Source organism: Lycorma delicatula, chromosome 1 (genome assembly GCF_047948215.1).
Source record: "Lycorma delicatula isolate Av1 chromosome 1, ASM4794821v1, whole genome shotgun sequence".
In the NCBI taxonomy this organism is placed as follows: domain Eukaryota; kingdom Metazoa; phylum Arthropoda; class Insecta; order Hemiptera; family Fulgoridae; genus Lycorma; species Lycorma delicatula.
The window spans coordinates 210390398-210411693 of NC_134455.1; the positions used below are offsets into that span (position 1 = coordinate 210390398).

Consider the following 21296-nt stretch of genomic DNA (forward strand, 5'->3'; position numbering starts at 1 on the left):
GGAATTCGGCCCAAAACTTTTATATGGCTCATCGTTCTTTAAATTAATTAAACATAACTTTATAGAGAATATCACTCTCTCAATTTCTTTATTATTATTTTTAGTTTTTTAATGGGCATTGCATTTAACTGTACTTTTTAAATTCATAATTATAAATTTAGATTTTATAATTAAAAAAATAAATTCTTTGATTAAAGTTAATCAGCGACAATATTCTCGTCTAATTTTATTTCATTAAATGAAATCAACTGTACATGAAATTCCTATCCTTTTACCCTTTCACATTGTGTGTTTTTATTAAAATCCCTAAGAGAGAGATGGTAAACCTTTTAAATCTTAGAAGATGACTTACAAAAGAAGGAAAATAGGATAAAAGTATTGATTGCAGGATATCTTTGTACTTTATCCATTTTTTTTTTTTAAATTTAAATTAAATTAAAAGAAAAAAGCTACTTTTAGGAAAATCTTAATTAATCATTTCGGTAGGGTAAAGTTGCACATTAGTTTCTCCATATATGTAAATTATTTTTGTCAGTCAACTAATACTATTTTAAATTTCAAAATTCAAAAGAGACTAACCAGTCCTCTGTGAATGTTTAATTGAAAAAAACATAAAAGAATATTTTGAAGCATATATATAAATATGTGTGTGTGTGTGCGCGCGCGTGTGTGTGTGTGTGTGTGTGTGTGTGTGTGTGTGTGTGTCTGTCTACAACCATTACTAAATCATTTTCTTTTAAGTAAAACATTCATCAACATGATTTTGTCATGTATTATGTTAAATAATAGTGGCTAAAAGTATTTTCTTTCTTCTTTTTCTCCCTTCATTCTTACCATGTAACCTTTCGTCTCTAGGTGGAATGTTAAATTAAAGTACGTTGCGAAGACAAACGTGTAATACAACAATTTAAAAGCTACATCATTTTGTACTTGGTTACAATCGATGGAAATACTGATATCATCAGTAATAATTTCATCAGTAATAATTTGTTTAGAAAATTATGTATTTATTAATTATTATATACATACCTACGAGACTGTTAAAGTTTTCTTGGTATTAATCAAATCATATTATAAAAAACATATATTCCTGTAATATGTTTTTAATTAAATAAGCAACAACATTAGCTTAAAAAATAAGTAACTGCTAACTTAATCTATTAAATTCTACAGTTATATCATCAGGTCAACCAAAATAAGGTTTATATTTGAACTCTCTTTCGGTGAACCAAATGATGTGATAGGGAAGTTTACAAGCAATACAACTGTAATTGGACTAAAACTAAACTTCCTTCAATAGTCCCAATTCCTTCTAACAAAAAATGTATATGTATATCTATCTTTATATAACTTCATTCTTTATTCTTTACTTCTAGTGTTACCAGTTTTATCAATTTTTTCGTTCATAAACTTACATAAATACTTGTAAATACGCACATATAAAAATAACGAAATAATAAACATAATTTAATAAATATTAAAAGATATTCATTAGAATTATGCTAAAAATTATTTTTCGTGATTTTTCCATTTTTTTATTTTTATTTTATTATATATATATATGATATTATTATCATATTATATTATATATATAATATCATTTATAATATAATAATATATGTATAATATATATTATATGATATTTTTTTATTATATATGTATATAATTTTAAGTTCTTTTATAACAACAAGAATAATATGATGATTTATGTAACATTTTATTTTTAAAAAATACATTCATAATAATAAATTCATATTTATATAAATAAAAATTTATAGTTAAATAAATATTTATACTTAAAAGTATACTTGAAAAATGGAATTATAACAGTACACTTATCCATATAAAACCTTTTTAGATTTTACCAGATACATGCCTTAATTGAGATGGACAGTCAAAGTAATTACATTTGAACTAAATCAAATACTGATAGAGAATAAACTCTCCTCTTCCAAAACATTCCTAACTAAAGCAAATTTTTGTACAAACAAGCACAGTAATCTCTGTTTTATTAATATTATTGTTTTTTTGTTTGTTTTCAATGGAAATTATTCATTTACAGACATACTTACATGTACCTTTAAATACTTAACGACTATTGAGCATAAATATTCACACGTAGCTACAAAAATATACATGTACGAGTACATTTATGCAGAAAATATTTATTTTCTAGGTGATTTTTCTGTTAATTATATATATGTATGTATTAAAATAGTAAAATATGAAATAATTTGTTTAGAAAATTATGTATTTATTAATTATTATATACATACCTACGAGACTGATAAATATTTCTTGTTATTAATCAAATCATATTATAAAAAACATATATTCCTGTAATATGTTTTTAATTAAATAAACAACAACATTAGCTTAAAAAATAAGTAACTGCTAACTTAATCTCTTAAATTCTACAGTTATAAATATGAACATATGTCAATAGATTATGTTTAAAACCAGTAAAACGTGAACAGAATACTATTTCATTATAGAACTTCTGGGCAATCTTTGGAATAAACGTTGGTAGGTCAGAATAAAATTCATTTATAAAGAGATATAGTTACGAAAAGACAGAACTTTTGGAAAATAATTTATTCAGGATGCACGGAGCCACATTTCAGTTGTAAGCTGATTTATTTACCCTGTTTACTCTTTACTATCGGTCATTTTAAATGCAATATTAAACTGAACTTTAAGAATTACTTATCATTGTGATCAATCGGTTAATGACGCTGTAGTTTTTAGTAATTTTTCATCATAGTTTAGATATAAAATCTAATATTTAATTGTTATAAAATTTAATAACGGTGAAATAAAGTCACCAAAACTTTGGAAAAGCAGAGAAGACCTAAACAAAAAACTTTCTAAAAATTTCCAAAATAAAAAATTTATTTTTCGAAATATTAAAAAAATAAAATAAGAATCACGTAATAATTAGGGTATTTCTTCACGGCATACAAATATCCTACCTCACGAATTATTGTATGGCAAAGTTATCATTGTCACATAACAAAGTTATCCGGAAGGTGAAAAATACTGATTCTCTTGAAGTTGTACTAGAGAGAGGAATAGAGAGTAAGCGATATATAGTCTTTTTATATATATAGGTATACAGTCTTTAAGACTTTTAAGTCGCTTGTACTGCATGCACACGACTAGATTATAAATTAGGGTTTATAATACATCACACATTACGAAAAGTAATCCCCTAAGTAAAATCATCATTTGTTCAGTAAAGTGAATTTAAATAATAAGTGTTTATTAAGTTTAACTGATGAAAAATACAATTCAACTTCTGCGAAATCATTAAAGATATTTTTTTAACGTTTAATAATAGTACTAACAATAATAATTACTATTATAATAGTATACGTTACGGTACGCAAAGCTTTTAAAACGAAACTGTGTTTAAATTTCTAAATTAAAAAAAAGATGAATTAAATTTTATGTATATTAGTATTATTTATATAAGTTTTTTCTGAAATTAAATATATCTCACAAAATATAATTAGAATAAAAATTATTTAAGAGAACTAAAAAAATCCTGTATAAAATAGTCGAATAACGCGTATTTGGAATAACGCGTAAATGTTGGAATAGAGGCGTCAAATTTATATTTAAAAAAAATCTCCAAATAGCCTATTTTTCGATAATCAGGCTATTACTTTATTTTGATTAGATATATAGTGATAGATATGAAAACGTTTTTTTCCTGATGCCATATCTGCTTAGTGATTTTTTGTAAATTTCTATGATAAATGTAAATTAATATCATACTGCATTTTTGTGATCCCTGATTACAGTACAGATTTTATAATATTAAGGGTAATTTGACTTAGGCCCCAACTCTAACATAAATAATAGTTATTATCTTAAACAACAGCATTTACTATAATTTAATAAATTAGTTTTATCACCATTCAATGTAGAATTAGAGGACAGATCGAAAGCGAAAAATCGAATCTGTTCAATAACAACCTACATTCTTAGTAAATCGATATCAAAAATAATGCGTAATATTTTACTTGTTGTGTGTGTGTGTGTGTGTGTGTGTGTGTGTGTGTATGTGTTATGAAATTTTATAATAATGTTTAGGTCAATATTGATTTAAACACAAATTTTTCAAAAATACCACATTTCTTCTGCTCTGGATTCATCCTAAAAGAAGCATTTATAAAATATTTAATGGGAAGATTATTTCTCCGCTAACATAATATGAGTTAAATAGATATAAGTTACACAACCATGAGTTACCCCATTGTTCTCCAAATTAGAAGGTTTTTTAAATACACTCCCAGCCCAATAGGAGTTTAATTACAATGACAAACGACTCACAAGGCAAGTGAGAGCTTTACAAATAATCCTAATAACATTAGATTTAAATCATTTTGATATTGATAATTTATTTATAACTGTATAAAAAAATTTACTCTTAAATTCTGCACAACAGGCAAACGAAAATACCAGTTTTGAATATCACAGAAAGCAAGAGTATTCCTGTGTCGTGGAACGAGATAATGGAACTAGGTAAAAAAGCATGCTACGAAAACCCATTTGAAATGATGTTATGGTATCCAGATGGTAATATTCATTCAAGCTGGATTGTTCACATGCTTTGCGTCATATTTTTTCATTGGTTACCTGCTATTCTAATTGATATGCTGATGATAATCTTCCGACAAAAAACATTGTAAGTATGGCGTATTTATTTTTATATAATTTAAGCATAAATTACGTAAAAATTATAACCTTACTTTTCTTATTTATCGCATTGTAGAATAAATAAGATAAGTAATAAGGTTTTGTATGGTGTTCTAAGCAATAAAGTCTTCTTTGATAAAATCAGATCTTCTTAAATATTTGAAGTTAAAACAAAATCGTTATACTTTGGAGAAAAGTAGCCAAAATAATTTCGTATCGCAGATGGCCATGCTACCAATTATTACAGACTGAAGAAAGATTTATTAAGTGGCAACAGGAGAAAGTTATCTGATGAATTTTTGGAGAAAATAAATGATCTCAGAGGATAGTTTATATAGAAAAAAATATTAAGCAGAATTAAGGCGTTAGTAAAAGTCATACTTTCAGTTTTTTTTTTTTTTTTTTTTAAGAAGTTAATGTAGGAATGAATAGCTTACTAGGGTAAACTACTAAAGTAAAAAATGTATGACAGTAAAGCATTGCTCTCAGATTTTAAAACATATATAATTTACTATCTTGAAGAAAGAAGAAAAAAATTAATCTGAGAACTACCGCTATATCAATTCACTTTGACCTAGGCCACACCATCTATCAAGGAACGTATTAGTTTCAGCTGATAGATTATTTTATAATTTATGCTAGAAGTTATCAAAAATTATTATTTTTATTTTTTTTATATCCAGGTTAAAACATAAAGAAAGAAGGATTATTTACAATTTGTACAACTATCAGGTAGGTAATAAAATTAGGAATAAAGGGAGAAAAAGAATTTCCAATTCAACGAGGTGTGAGACCAGTAAGGAGAAGTCTACATTGTTTTTAAACATTTACAAAGAACCAAGAATAATTTCATCTTTCTACAGAAAGTAGAACTATTAATACTATATTGCTTTTTAAGCGTTAAAAAAATGAATTAGTATTGTTGAACCGTGGAATTAGTTGAATAGCGTAGATTCATTACTAGCAAAGAAATTTGTTTAGAAATAGGTGATGTTTAAACAAAGCTAAAGAAAGCTAGGTAAAATGATGGTAATGGAGATTGAAATATTTAAAAAAAGAAAAAGTTGAGATTTTATACCAATATATTAAAATTAAAAAAATGATACGAAGTTAAGAAGACATCAAAAGCAGATGGAACACAAAAGGATTGTTTTCATACAAAAACGAAGTTTTCTGGCAACAGATAATAAATATACAATATTAAATAAGAAGATAGTCTTTAAAAATATTTGTATCCATAACTCCTCGTGGCTGGACAATAAAGGTACCTGAAAAAAAATAATAGAGGTTTGTTAACTGGTAGGATGTTGAAAATTAAATTATTTGATAAAGTTTGAAATGACAAACTTAGATGAATAAGAAAAGAAAAACATTTCAGTCGGAGTCTCATAAGAAACCAACCGACTGGGTTGGCCTGTAGCAGACGTCAATTTCATTTAATTTACTTCTAAAAGAAATTGTCAGAGATAAAAAACGTAGTTGATGAACAAGGTGAGACTGAATGGAACTCTAGCCGAGATACAGAACGTAGTACGTTACGGTTTGTATAGCACAGAAGAAAAAGGAATAGAGAATAGCATCAGCCAACTTTAACGACAGGCGACCCAACCTGAAAAAATTGTACATACCTGTATGCATATTATGTGTCACATAATATGCGAGTGTAAATTTTTAAAGTCGTACACATTTGACGTCATTCTAAGATTTATAATTTCATTTATACCGTTAATTTGTTTTAATAAACATAGTGTGGTTTGTGCCAAAGTTTCATAAATAATATCATTCAAGTAATCCCGTAATATCTATAAACAAATTTTTAGTGAATCAATTTTACGATAAATGAAAAATAAGATTTAAATAAATATGCTCGACATTTATATGCTCGAGATTACATTTATGCTCGAGATTTATATAAATATGTCGACATGGTGACATAATTAATTGTTTTTAATCTCAACTGTAATTGGAGAATGCCAACAATCTATGAACTAAATAGTCGTTTTATCCTTACGTGTAACTAATTTTTTTCCCAAAATTAGTTTTTATGGCTGATTTATGCATTTATCTCTGGTGAATATTCTTTAGTCTGAAAGCGTGTTGTCAGTGTGATGGTTTATTTTGTTTCTTAGAGAATAAATTTTCTGGATCAACCATAGAAACATTTTTTATTTCACTTTCTCCTCCGGGCCGGATCCTGCAGTTAAATATAACACAACCCAGGGAAGTGTCCTCCCCTATAACGTCGTCCCACTGTCTCTGTCTTGGAGAACCTCCTGTGGATTGTAGTCTATGATGAGGTACTTCGGCTGCGTTACCCAGGAGGGGTGACACCCTTTGCCTAAGCTGATGATTTGGCCCTTGTGGTGGTAGAGAAGACTGAGGAGGGTAGCTAACGCTGCCTTAACGCTGCATTAACGGGCCTTCCGGTCTCGGTCCGCCAGTCGGATCTTACTTTGCGCCCGCCTCAAACCACAGAGTAGAATCAACTAAGCCCGGCTATGTCGTCTCTGGGTCCCCACTCTGGTAGCCGGAACTCGGTCTTTAAGCCATCGCCTCTAACGGGGACACCCCGAGCGGGGTATTCCCGCCGTGGCTTGGTCTGTTTCGCTCGGGGGTTTGAGAGTCCCGTGCCCCATTGCTACCACCCACTCGTGCATGCATGAGGAAACGGCAGCTCCGCAGAGGGCTGTCCCTCGTCTTCGAGACCCCGATCCTTCTTCTGAAGAACCCTTGTCACGAATCATGCAATGGTTTCAAACTTCTTGGAGCTCCACAACATGGTGGCGATGATGGTCTCCATGCTGAGCAAAATGGTAATCGCGAGCAAACTAGGCGACATTCATCCTAGTGTGGGCACCAGAACATCACGTGTTCTGGATTATCCGGGTTGCCACAATAAGATCAGTAGGAGTCATCTGCCCTCCTCCTACCACCCAGGTAAGTGCGGAAGACCCCATGGCCGGTTAGGATTACATGAGCCAGTAGTTCAGCTCCCCAAACCTCCGATCGGCCCACGGCCCTGTATCCGCAATAAGACGGTGCGTTCTTCAACGCTTGGCGGACGTATTCCACCTAGCTTGCCAATCTCGGAAAAGGACCGAATGTATGTCCCTCTTAGGCATTGCCTGGTGGCTCAACACTCGAGCCTCTGCTGAAGAGGTGGCTGCCCCGTGATTACCGGCACCCCCTCTGTCGACACCGAGGCATATTCTGATGCCACCTTGAGGGCCATGCGACGCTGTATTACTTCTCGGGTCCTCCTGTTGCGCCCCACGGCCGTGGCTCTCTTCCACGCCAAAATGCCGTAGAGAAGTGTATTGACCACGTATGCATACAGACTTCTTTTCGATGTTCGTGGTCTGCCGATATTCGAGAGCTGCCTACCCAGACGCTGCACCAATCGTCCCGTCTTCTCGCTAAACTCTCTCACGTAGATAATTTGTAGTCTAGCCACATTCCCAGGTACTTGGTGGATCTTAGGTGGCGTTTGCAGCGTTAGCTACCCTCCTCAGTCTTCTCTACCACCACAAGGGCCAAATCATCAGCTTAGGCAAAGGGTGTCACCCCTCCCGGTTAACGCAGCCGAAGTACCTCATCATAGACCACATTCCACAGGAGGGACTCCAAGACAGAGACCTTGGGCACTCCACGCGTAAACCGGAGCCACAGCTTGGTATTCCCCAGCCTTTATACAAATCGCCGATCGTCGAGGTAATCCTGTACTATCCTCCTCAGGTAGCCGCTAACACCCAACCTTCTCGGCGCCCGAGAGACAGACTTCCAGCTGAGGGAATTGAATACGTTCCGCACATCGATAAGTATTACCATTGGTATAAGCCTGTTCCTCCAGGTACTGGTCACCGCCTTGTCAACTATCTCCATTACTACGTTGATAGCATCAAAGGTACACTTTCCAGGCGGAAACCCAAACTGTCGATCATGGAGTCTTCCGGCACGGTCAATCTCTTACCAGAGCCTTACGTCGATCATCCGCTTCAATAACTTAGTAATGTTGTTGGCCAGACATATAGGCTTCTACGAAGACGGAGACTACTCAGTGTTGGGTTTTCTGATTAAGACCAGCCATGAACTTTTCCAGGCCTCCGGGATGGATCCTTGACTTAAAACGCCATTAAGTACCCAACGGACCTCTGCTGGAGCCTCCTCCACCAAGATTGGGACCACCTCAACCGGTATCCCATCCGGACCGGGATTCTTGTGCAGCTTCATTCGCCTGCAGGCCCGAATAATCTCTTCAATTCTGAAACGTCGGATGCGATCGGCCACAATCTCCCCCTAGGCTGGACTTCTCCGAGCGGGAAGAGTGCACTAACACTAGCCCACACTTGCTCTTCCGTTAACACGGGCAATGATCTACCGAACCGCTCAATACCAATTCGGATCCTCTTCCCCCCGGGTCCTCGTGAACCTGCTCGCACAGCTTCCTCCAACACCATTTCTTAGCTGGTTTTATCGTCGACACAAAGACCGCTTTTTTTGCCAGGTACCCTTGACGCAGGTTTTCCGTGCCTGCGGAGTCTCTAGCTCTGGCACGCTGGTAGACCCTCCTCCTGGCAAAGGACCATTTGAGTAACTTTTCTAAGTCCAAGCTTCACCAGGTCATAGTTGCGTCCAAACGTCGTAGTTGCGTGTATGTCCCTCGAGAGATTCTACATTCATCAGCTACAACCTTCATCAGGACCTCCGGAGAATTGACTCCGACAAGACGCCGTCCAATCCTATATGAGAACGTTACACAGCCGGTCCTGGATGTGGCCAACCCCTCCGGAGGGTCAATTTGGTGCCTTGCTCGGAAATCAGATCGGATCCTCAAATGGTCCAACAGGCACTCCTCCTGCAGAACCCTTCAGTACCCTCTTTCTGCAATACCCTGCGACACCGTCTACTTCATCTTTCGCAACAAGTCGGCGTAGGTCTTCGCGGCCGTCTTCATCACAATCGTGCGGCTTTCACCAACTGCCGGAGTGGACCTCGCGATCCCCGGTACCGTAGTTCCCTGAGCATCAGTGGTCTGCGCGACAGGATCCTGACCTGATCCCCTGTCCTTCCAAACACATGTAAGGCCAGCCGTTAAACACACTGTCCAATTCTGCCCCCCGGCGGCAGAAGAACCACAGAAAACATTAATTCACAACGCTCGAACTACCTGACCTTATGTAAAATCAATGATTAGATTTTAAACTAATCTCATGACGGATACTTAACACACTCAAGATAATTAACGTAGGTTGTGAAACAGATTATTCTGAATATAATTTGAATACATGCGTTATGAGATATTAAGAGACCCAGATACATCTAGTGTGTATTTTGGTTCCATGTTACGATTCGTACTCATATGTAGAAAACAGTTGCTCCTCTCGTCAGTACTTATTAAACAGAATTGAAATTTTTTTTACAGAAAGGAATTAGTTTACTACTGATTCCTTCCTTAAGTCCGTACTTATTAGAAAGAATTGAAAATATTTCCACAAGAAGGAATCAGTTTATTACTGATTTATTATTCTTGCTGACTTTTACAAATGTATTCTGCGTGAAATAAATTTACCTGAAAGAAGACTCAAACTTTTCTGAAGAAACCGCTCAAGCATCAAAAAACTGTGTGATGTATGGAAGTGTAAAACAAAAAGCTAAGCAATCACCAATGAAGATTTTTAAATGCTGAGAATCTTTAGTGATACAAAAATGAATATAAATGACTATAAATATATAAATTATTATATACGAATATAAGCAGTTATAACCTTTTCTGATATAGTTTAATGTACAAGGTAATATTTAAGTAGGTAAACGACTTTATATTTCAAAACTGAGGGATAATAGGAGGTATAACAAAAAGAGAAACAAGTGTGGATTTATATAGTAGAAAATACTTTTTCATGATGTATTTGAAATTTTTTGTCCAATATTTTGAATCCGCCTCATTGAATCAAATATTTTTTTTAAATAAGAAGGAGCACATTTGATATGATATCAATGTAAAATTTTACCTTAAAAACGCTGGCGAAAACCGTATTTCGATAAATCCCTTCGTTTTTTTACTTATAACCAATCAGTTTCAAAAACGGAAAGATCACGGAAGTAATAAAACGCACCGTAGTAATCCTATTATTTCGTATCCCCTTCAGCATTAGATCTAATACAAAACTTTAAAGAGTTAATGTGGAATCAAATATTACGTAAGTCAACTAGTAGTTGAATACTTAAGTATAGTTATTGGAAACTTAAGTAGTAGTATTGAATAATTTGAAATTACCTACAAAGCAGTTGACTATTGGCAACTGCAAAGTATTTGACTATTTTATAGTAACTAATAAGTAGTTGACTTCTGTAGGGTTCTAAATTACTTAGTACAATACATTTTTTAAAGATTAAAAAAAGTATGTTTACAAATTTAAAGTATGAAATCCTTTTTTGTTTAATATAAATATGAAATTAGAGTAGTAAATAGTAGCTCTTACATTACAATAATGCACTTGTATTATATTACAACAAGCAATTATTAACTTCTCATTTCGGCTTCAAACGTTAACATACGAGTACAGATTTGATTGTCTCTAAAAATAAGTAATTACATATTGGAAAACTAAGTTGTAGTTATTCAAATCTTTGTTCTGTAAGGAAAATTTATGATTATTATTTTTGTTTATTCATTTATTTTTATCAAATAATAATACATCCTTTAAGTGAAACGGAAAGAATAACTCTGTTGATAATGTAGGTGTACGGTGATAGAGTATTGTCATTACAAAAGGATTTTGATTTATTTAACATTAGATTTCAAAACAGTGAACCGCTAAGTAAATTGACTGCTACCAATACAAGAAATTGGAAAAACCATTACTGTAAGATATCGTCCTCGTGAAAGGGTTGTAGAATTGCCTTCAAAATCTTTTATATACGTAATTTAGGACCGAAAACTATAAATAAGTTTTAAAATTAAATATTACCATAATTAAAGTAAATAATATCAGTTAACGTAGTCATTTAATTTGTGTAAGTGTTGCAAATTATTATTGTGTATTATAATTATTATTTTTAGTAGTAGTAGTAGTAGTGGTATTTATTATTGAGAAGGTGGTTAATATTAGTGTTTGGGTCATTAATACCAACATTAATTGTTTAAAGTTTCTTATCGGATGTAATTCTGAAAGTAATATGAAGTAAAAAACGTTAGTACGGAGCGTTTTACCTCGTTTTATAACTACAGCAATTTTTCCGTTTTTGCAACTTTAATTGCTTATTCTCAAAAACGAAGGCATTTATTGAGAAACGGTTTTCGCTATTGTTTTTCAAGGAAAACTTCACATTAAAATCATGTATTACACATTACATTGTGTAATATTTTATATATTTGTCCACCTACCAATTTAAAAAAAAAATTGATTCAATATTTTTTGATCCAAGATGGCGGACAAAAATTTAAAATATCATAAGTAGCAATTTTATAACTAAGTAAATCTGCACTTGTCTCTACCGCCTAGTATTGAAATATGAAGCCGTTTCCATGCTTATTCTATAATAACAGTGGAGTGCCCTTAGATTTGTACCTCGGAACCGAGTATTCTAAATGAATTTATGTAAAAACTGTTGGATACTGTTTTTTATTCGTAATACTAAAATGTTTACCTAATCATTCTATGCGCTATTTGTTTTTTAATTATTTAAACAAACAATGACAAATTACTTAAAATATTCCACTTTTTATGATTATAAAATGTATTATTCGGCTTTAAAAGTTGAATTTCATTAAAGACAACCTTTTTATAACATATTACTAACATCCAAAATATAAAGCAAAGACATTTGAAGGGGATCGAAGAGGGAGAGGGCAGACGAACGAAATCTGGAGTTGGCAGTTGTTGCTACGTCACAGAGTAGTTCAGTTTCACTTATACTAGTGAAGTGAATGAAACACGGGGTTGTTCTTCTGCTTATAAAAAGCAATAAGTTACATAACAATTTAAAATAATTATGTATGCATAGAAATAAATAATTATTATTGCAAATAATTGCATAATAATTAAATATATATATGTCGTCGATTACGAGAAACAATAATAGTTAGAACATTTTTACTGTGTCAAATAGTGAATATATGTAAAGTTTTTAAACACGAAAGGTTTGTATATACAAATATATATATATATATATATATATATATATATATATGTAAAACATTTTTTGGTATATAATGAAACTTAAAGCTAGTTTTATCAGCTTAGCAGAGAGTTTTATATTATGTATATGTAATCACTTGTTGCAATATCAAGTAATAATAATTGTTAACAATTATATTACAGTACCAAAATTAAAACATTGTATTTTTACTTAAAATTATTTTTTCTTTCATTTCATTTATTTCTGTAGATTTTCATTAAGGATGGACGAAGCTAACGCCAACGATTATTGTAAAGCTGACAATTGCTTCATTTGCGAAAAATTGGGAATTGGTTCTGGAGAAAATACAGACTTAGGAGAAATAATAAAAATTGCAAGAGGATTACCTACTTTCAAACAGGCATCTGTAGAACGAGAAGATGATTGTTTTACTTTTTTAAATAATGCAGAATTTGTTTTTGCACATGCAATATGTCGTCAAAGACATATTAACAAGAAATATTACGAATCGTTTAAAAGAAAGGATCAAAAGCAGTTAATTTACTCTCCACCGAAGAAAACACTGTAAGTCATCATCATTTGCTCTGGATTGGAAAAATAATTGTTTTATTTGCAGAAAAGAAGCTGATGAAACAAAAGAAAAAAAGCAGTCAAAGGCGACGCGAAGAAAAATTGTAATTGTAAGTCATTTAGAGTTTAAAGAAACAATTCTTGGTTTGCTGGCATTACGAAAAGACGATTTTAGCCTAGACATTTTTCCAAGAATATCAGGGAATATCAGGGAAGAATATCAGGGGTCTTAGTAGCCATTGAAGGCAAATGTCACAAGGCAAATGTCATTATAAAATTCCGCAAAAATAGCTGATCATGATAAAAAAAGTCAATCCTCAAGTCTTACAAGTTGATGCAGCAATGGAACAAATTTATAAATACATTGAAGCAAACAATAATCGTTACAAGAATTGAAAATTATTTTAACAACACAGCACATCCCGAATGAAAAAACAATAACGAAAAGATTAATGAATCATTATGGCGACAATATACTACTTTCCAGTACAACACAATTTGTTTTAAAAATGTCTCGCACGTAAATTTTATATACCTGATATAACCAAAAGTGTGATGATGAGGAAGCGGAAAAAATTAAAAGCTGCTGGTGAGATTATTCGAAGAGATATCCAATCGCAAATTTGCAATAACAAAATTTACCCGGCAAGTGATAAAGTTTGAGTGTTCACGAATTTATTCCAGAATCATTACGTTTCATGTTATCTGAAATAATTTTAACAAATAAACGGATCAAGCCGGAAAATCTGAACAATTATGAAAATAAATGCAACTCAATAACTCACGCTCTTATTTCTGCAGTACGACCACGATCTTTCATATCACCATTTCATGTTTCTTTATCCGTTCATCGAAAATTTGGTTCAAAAAAAGTAACAGATATATTTAACGCTTTGAGATTTTGTAGTTCATACAAAGAAGCAAAGTTATGCAAAGCTTAAGCGACTTTCACAAGTCCATCTGGCATGAACACTATTCTGGTAGCACTGCTCAGACCTAATCCACCAGCAGCAATCACAGCATTATGTCAAAAAATCTGGGAAACTGGCATATGACCAACTGATTAGAGAAGGTCTGTTTTCATCCCATTACTAAAAAAAGGTGACGCTCGTACCTGTTCAAACTACCAAACTATAGCCTTAATCTCTCACCAAAGTAAGATCTTATTGAAGGTCATCCAGAATCGTCTCAAATCGACCACTGATGCTCAGCTGGATGTCCAAGCTGATTTTCAACGTGGTCATGGTACCCGTCACCTCATTGTGAATTTGGATTCCGGAAAAGACACACGAATATCAAAAGACCATTTACGTTTGCTTTGTTGACTATTCCAAAGCATTTAATTGTGTTGATAAGAAGAAGTTTTGGGACTCCTTACATGAAGGTGGGAGTGCCATCACACTTAACTCACCTTGTCAGATGATTATAAACCAACCAGCAGGCCACAGTTCGAACAGTATATTGGGACACTGATTAATTTAAAGTTGGCCAGGAGTGTGACAGGGCTGCATCTTATTGCCCTTTCTCTTCAACATTTATGCAGAGATAATTGTGTGGAAGTTAAACGTGGAAGAAACTAAGATTGGAGTCAAAACTGGAGGCCGCAACATCAATAATCTCCGTTACGCAGATGACACAACGCTTCTAACTGAATCAGAGCATAACCTGAAGAATATGATAAATATGTTGAAGGAAGAAAATGAAAAAATGGGCCTACACCTCAATGCAAAAAGACCAAAATCATGACAACTTCTTGCAAAAACATCAAAGTTACGATTAATAATGAAGACATCGAGTGCATTAATTATTTCATCTTTCTTGGATCCATGATCACTGGAAATGGTGGATACAGCTCAGAAATCAGACGGGGAATAACGTTGGGCCGGAAGGCAATGTTAAGTATGAACCGAATCTGGAAAAATAAAGATGGAAAAGCCGACAATAAGTGCCGGCTAGTCCATGCTTCTAGTCATCCATGCTAGTCATCCTTCCCAATAACAATATATGGATGTGAATGTTGGACCCTGAAGAGGGAAGATAAGAGAAGAATTGATGCTTTCGAGCTATGGTGCTGGAGAAGAATGCTGCGAATATCATGGACAGTCAAAATTACCAGCAAAGCAGTTTTAGAACGGGTCAAACCAGCCATGTCCCATGAAGGCAAAATACTTCGGCTCAATCTCTTGTACTTCAGACATGTCATATCAAATTTATTAGAAAATTCAATGATGCTTGGTACGGTCAATGGCAAAAGGAGACCTGGCCGCCAAAGAACCCGTTGGCTTGATACCATCAAAACTGACACAGGCATGGACATGAAACAACTGAAAGCAGTCGATGACAGAAACGAATGGAGAAAACTTGTACATAGAATCGCCGAAGATCGGACACGACTGAAAGGACGATAACTCATTACTTGAACACTCTCACGTACTGAATTAAAAGAAATATTTCTAACATTTTTCTTCATTACAATTAACTTATTAAATTTTCACAACTTAAAAATGTTGTGAAATTATTATTAATGTTGTTGAGTTATTTTATTTTCAGTTTTCTACAATTAAACAATGATTATTTTACTTTAATTTCAGAACATACTATTACAATAGTTCGTTTAATTTTCTGTTGTCTTTTTCTTTGTACTGGTGATGAAATAAATTTGATTTCATTTTGAATATTGAAAAATTTGGCTTATTAATAAAATAGAAAATATATTTTAAACTATAATGCAGGTTTTCTTAGGTTAGTTCGTTGAGAGAATCTTCATGCATTTCTAACTGGTATTTTTCTAGATGCACTAACATGATCGCGTCCGCAGTATGCCCAGTTATAATTTTATTTTAGAATAAACTGGATAATAACTCTTATAAATTCTTAAATGTTATGTTACACTAAAACGTTTGTAAATGAGATTTTTTTTCTAAGTTACTTATATTTTCATTTTGATTTTTTCAGTATGGTTCGTGTACAACGTAGGATTACAGAAGGATTAAATGTTCTACAGTATTTTACAACGAAGCAATGGATATTTCATTCCGAAACGCTGAAAGATTTGAAGACGTCTCTTACAGAACATGATAAAAAGATGTTTCCCTTGACAACAGATGGATTTGATATAACTTCATATTTTAGGGAAAGTGTATTAGGCGCTAGACATTTTCTTATGAAAGAAGATCCAAAATCGCTTCCTCGTCAAAGAAAAATACTTAAAGTGTATGTTACATAAGTCCATCTAAAATTAAAATTTTTTATTAAAATTTAGGTTGATTAAGTCCTAAAAATATGTTTCATTAAAAAATGTTACGTTTAAGGAGACGGAAAAAGAGATTTTAGGAATGTTCGGGACCCCTAAATTTGATGTACCTTAAGAGATATAATCTTGCTAGTAGTTATTTTTATTGTTTTTATTGCAGTTCTGCCAGTTTGGAATTTTCATTTAACATCCAAGTTTCAATTTGGTTTCAATTGGCGGTTCAGTTCAAGTAATTCCCTGGCTATCTCGTTTATTATTACGCTAGTGTGTAATTATACATTACATTAACTTTTCATTATAAACATATATAAAGAAGTTTAGAATATATAATTTTTATTAGTATAAACGACTTAAAATCACATATTATAACCTAAATATCAATAGCCTGGTTGAAAACTAAAACAACTCAAGAATATCTTGTTTTGAAAAAATTAGTTGTTTCAACAATTATTGTTTTTGTCACTTTTACTTCTTACGTGCAGTTGTTACGTAAAAGGAAAAAATATTTTCTTTAATAATAGTATTTTTTTTTTTTTTTAATAAGTATAATTTTGTAATTCCGATAATCATTTGAACGAAAGTGTCAGGAAAATTGTGAAAATCAAACATTAAAAAAGAAGTCTTCAGACTGAATGTTTGATAGGTCCGTTGCTATAATACTCGTACATCGGATAATTATCCATGGAGTAAATAAGCTATTTCCTCACTTCGTAACTTTGACAATTTCGTTTTATATTGATCACATCTGTAAGTTTTTTGAGTGCAGGTCAAAGCAGTGACCTGCACTCAACTTTTATGAGTCTTTCGACATCGCCACGGACCTCATTCATTTTTCTCATTCGTTCCGGAGACCGTGTACTAACCAGATAGAAATAGATATAACAATCCCAATAATAACTGCTGGGCCTAGCCGAATGTAGCTCTATTTTTGAAAGAGATTATTAAAAGTTAAACAAGCAAGTTAAAATCCTATTTGGACCGGGTAGCTCATCAGTAATACGAGTATATTTTGATTAAAAAAAGTTTCAAGAGTGCTGAAGTTTTATAGATAGTTCTTGTACACATTGTTCCTTCTGAGAAAAAGGAGGAGTTTGTTCTGCTATTAACTTCTGGTAAACACGGTGTATGTTTTGATGATGCATGATCCCGCAGGTACCGAGGTCAGGGGAATCAAAGTTTCATCGAACTGGAGCGTCATTCTCCGCAAAGGAATCAGTTCCTAGTGAAATTTAAAAGTTTCTATATTGAGAAGAAACGGTTTATAAAAAATTTATTTATTTTTCAAATATGTAAAAAAGTTATTAAATTTTTTCTTGCTTTTTCTGACACTATATTTTTGGATTATGATGGTTTTGGAAGGATTTCAAATTATATCTATGGTCGTTCTAGATAATCGTTGTTGTGTTCTCTATTCAATACAAAATTCCAGTAGGCGGATATTTCTTCCTTTTTTTAAATAACGTTTGGGAAAGTAAAGATATTCGTACTTATTAAAAGTTTTAAAAATACTCATTCTCTCTTGAGAACAGTAAATATTTCATTTTTTCCTTACGAGCGTCTTAAATTTTTTATTCTATTTTTCACCGATTTATTTTTCTTCCTTTGTAGTTATATTCTATATAACTCAGGAACGGTATGCCCGATTTTTAAAATTCAAACGGATTATTAAACTGCACAACCTAAGGCAATATACTGTTCAAACTGACTACCCTTCACAAAGTCACATCTTTTACATTAAAGAACATATGTGTGAAAACCCATATATAAATAATTTAAGTACGTGTTTGTATAAATAAATTATAGACGAACCTCGAGGATGATCCTAGTCATCGTGGCTTATACGCGGCCATCGGAAGACGAGGTGCTGGTCGAGGTCTACGCACCAGGATTTCGTGCATGACTCGAACTGCCTAACTTTAAATATAATTTTTTTTAATACTTTTAACCAGCTCATACGCACCAGCCAGTCCGTTACTGCTATACGCACTCAAAATGCCACACCCAAGCAAGTTTGCGTGCTCTTTTAAAAAAAAACTCCACGTTTGAAATAAGATTTCATGGTCATCCAGAAAAAAATTCAGGGTCACGAAACATTGGTTTTTGTATGATGAACCTACCCCCACAATAAAAAATTGTGCCAGTTCTTGTTTATATGAAATCTATCTCAATAACAATGTCAACGGTTATATATAATTACAGAGTTGTTAAAGCGATTATTTTACATATTTTAAATATTAATCATCAATTTATATAATATTTCAAAAGTTTGTAGCACATCAGCTAATCAACTGATGACTACAATCGTAGTCATCTGCTTTGATGTCACAGGTGAGCGGGAGAATAAAATACCGGTAATCTCCATTACCGCACTCCTCTCACTCTAATCTAATGGAATCCTACCTGGGAATGACCTGGAAAGATTGAAGAACAAATACATAATTGTAACGATCTAAACGATCTGCGAACTCTGTGAACTAAATTAATTATGAACTGTGAGCTGGGTTTTAATTGTTTATATTGGGATTAAATACTAATCGTTGAAATTAATAATAAATTTCTGTTGGGACTGCGTGTGAGGGTATGTGTGAGCACCCCGTGCGAGACTAGATCATGAGGCTTACTTTGAACTGACCTAACATATATTTGGGCATCGGAATTATTTTTTAGACTTTAAATATTAATGTAACATTTCAAAGGTTGGTAGCAGATCAGCTGGTGTAGCCGTATGCTTGTGCACAAAGTGTAAAGCTTAATTTAAAATCATAAATGTACTGAACACTCCAGACCATTCATAATATAATCAGATTATATCATAGGCCTTGCAACCTTTTCCTCCAGCATTGCGAATAGCTATTATTAAAAAACAATATTCGTACATTACTGTACGAAGAAGTTTAGAGTGTTTTTGTTTTGCTATGTATGTGGAAATTTGTATTGTAATGTGCAACAAAACCATCGAAAAAAGTCATGATACGAACATAAAACGATCATGAAAGGAGCATAAACGATAATGATACAAACAAAAACGATCATGCTAAAATCATCGTTCATTTTATATTTTAACAAACATAAAAAAATATGAATATAACGAACATAAAACAATGTAAATGACTATGAAACGAACAAATTCGATCGTAAAGAAACAAACGATCGTGAAGAAAACAAAAAAAAAACAGGAACATAAAATCAACGTTAACAATCATGAAACGAAGATTATACGAATATAAAACGAATAAAGATAGTGGAAGAAGTCGATGCTCCCTTTAAAGTCTGTCAACTATGTACTTAAGCTGTCATCTTTGGCTGGTTTCTTCAGTCCCACATTGAATTTCGTGAATCATAAGAGTGTGTTTCTTCTGATAACCAGCGTTAGATTTATTTAGTCAATTTTATCTGTAAGTCACACTTGTTTGGTTTGATTTACGCCGACAACATCATAATTGTTAGTCTAAAACTAGACCGGATTACATTAAAAAACTAAAGTATCTACACAAGAATTCTAAACTGAATTATCAAATGGACTACATACTTTAAATATTATTCGCATGATTAACTCTCACCCGGTTTTAAATGTGATCGATTCGTAAGAGTATAGTATCCACAGAACTGGTTTAATATGAAAGAACTTCATCCTGTCTCCATTTTCGTAATATGTGCAGTTTTTTAAATCATTTAATTTTTTCCAGGAAATCTTTCGCGCTTTCAGGAATTTTTTCACACCACAAGATTACTACCACAAAATTCTCGCAACAAGATATCCGCCGGGAGCGTGGCCTATACCATAACCACATTTCTCTGATTGGTCAGTGGGCGGGACTTAGATCACGTAAACCAAATGCCGGCTTCTGATTGGCTCCTGACGCGAGAGGTCTCTTCCTAAATACTGGAACGGATAAAGGGGTGGAAAAAAGGAGTAGGGATACAAGGGTACAAGAGTAGGGTAGTTCAAGGAAAAGGTTTATTAATCATTTAATTGATTCGAATCATTTAGTTCACAGTACGTTTAATTCAATTCAAAAACGTTTGTGCTTCAGTCACCAAAGCCTCGCACGGACTACTCATCTAACTCCGAAATGGGTACTCACTTAATTCACTAGTCTAGCCTCGCACGGGGTGCTCGACTTGCCTCACACAGAGGTTCAGACATTCAGCACCTCACCCAGAATCATCGAATAACCTTGAACTTCTTCTTAAACCGGCATAATAACACTACTCATATTATTCAGCACATAAGATAAAACAAACCAACACTATTTCTATTAATGTTCATAAGTAGTGTTAAATAATTTTTTACGAATGGTAAATGATATCTGTTTAATGAAACCACACAGTTCATTATTTCGAACGCCTGTTTCAAAACGGTAACAACTAAAAAAAAAGTTTTAAAAGAAATTAAGTTTTATTTTTTAATAGTCGTTGTTTTTTTATTTTTACTTCTAACATATTTTTTGATAAGCTAAAGTTTAATTTTATTTCATAATAGTACATAATTTAACGGTTGCAATACTGATAATCATTTTCATGAAAGTAAAAAAAATGTTCAATTTTTTTGACGTTAGTTGTCCTATTGAACTGAAATATATGAATTTTAAAGCGTTTCAAAAAATATACAGTTTTTGAAATCGCG

General features: G+C 32.8%; 1 protein-coding gene across 2 annotated transcripts in view; it reads left to right on the forward strand.

Moving 5' to 3' along the window:
• The window catches only part of LOC142327909 (putative fatty acyl-CoA reductase CG5065), a 242697-nt gene that overhangs the window by 215822 nt on the left and 5579 nt on the right, over positions 1–21296 (forward strand). For both annotated transcript variants that reach the window (XM_075371278.1, XM_075371284.1), the window contains 2 exons: positions 4454–4693; positions 16372–16629. In XM_075371278.1, coding sequence (XP_075227393.1) covers positions 4454–4693; positions 16372–16629 — 498 coding nt within the window. The remainder of the gene's footprint in view (positions 1–4453; positions 4694–16371; positions 16630–21296) is intronic.